At 40.2% G+C, this 4,585-nt stretch overlaps 1 protein-coding gene across 1 annotated transcript; it reads right to left on the minus strand.

The window, feature by feature from the left end:
* Positions 1-938: 938 nt before the first annotated feature.
* Positions 939-4,585, minus strand: LOC117945441 (C-C motif chemokine 19-like). The gene is made up of 4 exons (XM_034872932.1): positions 4,330-4,585; positions 2,727-2,850; positions 2,502-2,616; positions 939-1,384 (listed from the first exon to the last, which is right to left on the minus strand). The coding sequence occupies exons 1-4, from the start codon at positions 4,394-4,396 to the stop codon at positions 1,352-1,354; spliced, it is 339 nt and encodes a 112-aa protein (XP_034728823.1). The 5' UTR covers positions 4,397-4,585; the 3' UTR covers positions 939-1,351.

Here is a 4,585-nt window from a genome sequence, read left to right on the forward strand (position 1 = left end):
TGGCTGCAGACTGGTTTTATCAGGGGAGTCCCCTAATAAAACCTACAAAAACCTCAAATCTACAGCCATGTTAGCGAATCCTATGCTGACGTCTGCATGCTTACATGCTCCTAATCTTACCATGTTCACTGTTAGTTTAGCGTGTTAGCATGCTTACATCTGACAATTAGCACCGAACACAAGGGTTTGGTCATAAACAGAAGTATCGGAAAAAAACACTTCCATCTGTCAAGCCAAGACACATCAGCTCACTCCCGCATCTAGACGCTTCCTCCTGCAACGCAATAACCCTTTTCCCTCCAGTCCCCGGTCACAGGCCTTCTCCCGCCCACCTGCTCACCTGTTTCCACTTTCCTAATCAACCCTGCTAACATTTACCTGGGCCTTTTCCACTCACTCCATGCTGGATTGTCTAATCTGCTTTGTACCTTTACTACTCACCCTTCTGACTACAACACGATCCCGCAGCTCAACAAACTCAAACCGCCTCCTTCTCCCCACGACTAGCTCAGCACCAAGGACCATCAGGCTTTCTGTTCTTCTCCTCGGATCTGGAATGACTTGCTCGACCTTCTGAGGTACCCTCACACTATTGAGACATTTAAAAATGACTTTTTGGCAGAACCTACCTAGAGTTTTAATTAACAAAGTTGTTGCATTATCTATTTGTATTTTATATTGTTGTTCTTACCATGCTTTTACGATTTTTAACTGTAGCACTTTGAGATTTACTCCAAATGTAAAGTGCATTACAAATTAAAGTATGTTTGTTTGTTCTCTATCATGGCACCAGACAAATTTCTGAAACTTTGTCCAATAAACATCATGCTATAGTTTCAGCGTAAACTTGAACAAACCAAACCTTAAAGTGCAACCAAAAATGTGGAGGAATTCAAAACAAAAGAAAAAGGAAAAAACATGAATGCTAGACATCCGCCGGATTTGAAAAAAACATGGCTTTATTTTGAAGAAAGTCAACAATCAAATAAATTCATACAACAAACATCCTGCCCCTGCCGGAGTAGTTCAGAGTTAGTTTAGTTAGCTACTTACTCTTACAGCTTTCACATTTTATACTCTTATATTTCTTCCAGAAATCCTGGTCTTCTAAAACAGAAATATCATTTAAAAAATATATGTACATATAAAAATCCTTCAAAACGTTTTATGTTCATTGTGTCTCAAACGTAATTTTAGAAAATACAGAAAAAAGCGCTCTGTAGTCCTAGGATTCCCCATGAATTTTTTGTTTATTCATTGGTTTGATCCATCCCTTCTCCCCGCTGACTTGCAGTGGTTCACTCCGGCTCTGCTGCTGCTGCTGTTGTTGCTGAAGGGGTCGCCCTCTCTTTTACTCAGGCTTCACTCCAACGCAGCGTTTGCCCTGAAAACACACTCATATTTAGAAACAAATTTTGCCTGCCTTGTTTATTTTATTATGTGCTGTTACATGCCCCCCTCTTGGTTATGGGTGGGGAGCTTCTGGTTCTTGAAATAGTTAACATTTTGCAAATAAAATAAAGGGACGTGAAAATGAATTTTCATCCTGGGGACAATAACGTGCTATGTGATGTCACTGATTTGAAACACAAAAATTGCAACTCAAAAAAGAAGAAGTCATCAGTACTTTAAACTGAAGTGCCGGCACCAAAGTAATGAGTGATACAAGACCGTTTATAACTTAATGGTGAGGTGAAGGTGTGTAGGTTTGGGAGTTGTTTAAAAGCTGAAAGTAATGTAATATAACAGTTAACTTTTGCACCTTATTAATTGATAAAGTGATTCATACTTTTAAATGAGTAATGCAATGAGAAATCCAGTACAGTTGTCAAGTAACTGGATTTCATTTTTGTGTTTTTCGTTTTATTTAGAACAGCTGAAGAGTGACAAAATGGGAAAGAAAGGGGGGGGGGGGGGAGAATGACATGGAGCTAGGAGGACCCTGGTCAGACTCTAACCCGGGCCGCTGTCAACGACTGAGGAGGAGGCGGGAGCTCTACCAGGTGAGCTACAAGGCCACCCTGCGATCGTTTTTTTTAAAGTGGAAATTCAGCGTGAGAGCTATATTTTAGCATTGAGTTCAATACAAAAATGATAAAGTCCATGCCCTTTATGTTGCAAAGCAGCATGATATCTAGAGCAGGGATCTTCAACAGGTGGTCCGGGGCCCCTAGGGGTTCCTCAGAGTCACTGCAGGGGGGCCTCCAAAATAATTTTTGTCATAAGTCTTTTTCAACATTAAATCTGACTTATTAGCAAATATATGTGCCCTCTGCTTACTGCACTCCAGGTAAAGTAATAATTTAATGGCTTAGTATTTTATGCAACAATAAAAGATGTGTATGAAGGCTTTAGGCCACCCGTCATGCTTTTGTAGGCCTGGTTTAATGTGCAACTTAATTATATGCAATATATCTAGTAGGGTGTCCCAGCTCCATCTTTCTTTCAGTTTAGGGGTCCTTGATTTAAAAAAACCCTGATCTAGAGGCAAAGTACGCTACCTTGTAGTGGTATTTCTTGCATATAATCTTCAAGGTGTCCACATGCTTCACCACCTCTTGGATCCATGGTTTGTCAGCGGGCACACAGAGTTTCATGCCACGTCTGGTCATTAAACTGCAAGAACACCAAATCCCCCAGGTCAGAAAGAGACTGTGATAACTTACAGCGTATCCCATATACAGATTTTTAAAAAAGATCATCAACTTTGCACTACCTAAACTTACATCATGGCATCAATAGAGCAGCCATGTCCGCTGATCTGTCGACGATAGTCTGCCACTTTAGATTTATCAATTGTTTTGTGACCGACACTCAAGCAGCAGTCCATGGGTATCTGAGCCAGTGTCACTGAAAGACAGAGAGGATCAGGTTAGTTAACAACCACCTTTTATATGCCCAGATTATACTTGGCAGTTGCAGTTGAACTGAAGCCATAACTTGATTTACTTACAGGATTTTACTTAAAAAAACATAACATTGAACAGGGAAAACTAAAATAAAGTGCAAAAGAAGTCACCACCAAACACCTAAGTGCAAAGCTTACATGCACAAGTTATTTAGTTTGAGGTCATTATGCTGTTCTGTGTGTGTGTGTGGGTGAATGGTGGGGCGTGTCAGGCTCATACTCTCCAGCCCTTTAAACATGTGAGCGGTGAGGTTTTACAGCAGGAATATAACACTGGCTTAGACTTCAAAAGATGTCTCAGGTGACATAGGATTAATATGGAGCGGCTCGTCTGAAACAGGAGGCCGAGATCTCCCAAGAGCCACAGAGAGTTTTCTTATTACTTTTGAAAATGGCTTATTTTGTACCTATTTCTATTTCAAGATAGTTTGATAAATATTTTAAAGCCACTGGAAATGCAACTTTTGCAGTAAAGTATAAAAAAAAGATTTCTAGCTGCTCAAATGTTGACACAACAAATTTGAGTGATGAAACTGTAGCAGCTATAGTACGATACAAAAATAGTAAAATAAACATGAGCTAAACTCTTGAAACTGGAGTCGACTCCCAGGAGGAAAATCCTGGAAAATTGGTTGTAAGTACAAGACACACACACACACACACACAGCTAAACACTCCCATACACAATGCTGTGTCACCTTTGTTGCCACATTGGTTTCACCCAACCGGGATTTCCAGCAGTTAATTATTAATTCATTAAAGGTAAGAGCCCAGGAGAGGGGAAAACCAGCAGCACACCCTCCCCACAGCCCTACTTGTTTACTCTGCTCCTTTACATTGATAACTCATATTCAGACATAACAAAATCATTTAAAGACCTTTTTAATTTCCCTGTTAAGTGCTCCACAGATTTCAGTATTTAAAAGGTTAATTTACATTACTCAACAGTTATTGTAGCTAATATATGATGTATCCTCTGAAGGAAAAAACAAAGGTCATGGTATTTCCATGTCTGGATTAAGGCTCTAATGATAGAGGGTGTCATATGCTGTACAGATGACAAACTATAAACCTCTTTTAGACACAATTGTTATATTTTAGAATGGAAAAATAAGAACTTAAAGAAATTGATGAGAGTAAGTCTTAAGGTGAGTTGAATTTCCCAGACTTTAGAAACAGCTAAACTCTAAATGGAAAAGATGAATTTTTAAGTCAAGTAAAGAACAATAAATGTGTAATTAAACCTCACCTAGCCTTATTTAGGATTTTTCTTTTTTTCTGCTCACTTTGTAAACCACAGCTTTTATTTGGAGCTGTTCCAAGTGGATATTAAGATTAGTTTGCAGATGACTTGATGAAAGATAAAGGCATTACTGTTGCAGTTTGATGATCCAGGGAGGATGCCCGGAAAGGAAACTCACCTGTGCAGCAGCAGCAGGTGATGAAGAGGGTGCAGAAGAAGAGCTTGGGGTCACCCCACGGAGCCATGTCTGGTTGCTTAGCTTGCGAGGTCGTCTCTTTGTCTCTCTGAAGGCTGATTGGCTGAGCTTGTTCTTCCTGTCAGCACCTGCAGGGGCTGATGAGGTGTGGTGACTGCCTCTGTCTGGTTTGGCTGCTCTTTTATGCTGGGAGCAGTGTCCACTTGGTTTCACTTTTCATTTTGCCGGCCCCACCTCC

The sequence above is a fragment of the Etheostoma cragini genome, chromosome 5 (genome assembly GCF_013103735.1).
Source record: "Etheostoma cragini isolate CJK2018 chromosome 5, CSU_Ecrag_1.0, whole genome shotgun sequence".
Taxonomy (NCBI): domain Eukaryota; kingdom Metazoa; phylum Chordata; class Actinopteri; order Perciformes; family Percidae; genus Etheostoma; species Etheostoma cragini.

Coding starts and splice junctions, on each gene's coding strand:
- LOC117945441 (XM_034872932.1), bottom strand. CDS start 4,396: ATGGCTCCGTGGGGTGACCCCAAGCTCTTCTTCTGCACCCTCTTCATC. Junction 2,617..2,726: donor TGCTCTATTGATGCCATGAT/GTAAGTTTAGGT, acceptor GTGTTCTTGCAG/TTTAATGACCAGACGTGGCA. Junction 1,385..2,501: donor GCAAGAAATACCACTACAAG/GTAGCGTACTTT, acceptor GTGTGTTTTCAG/GGCAAACGCTGCGTTGGAGT.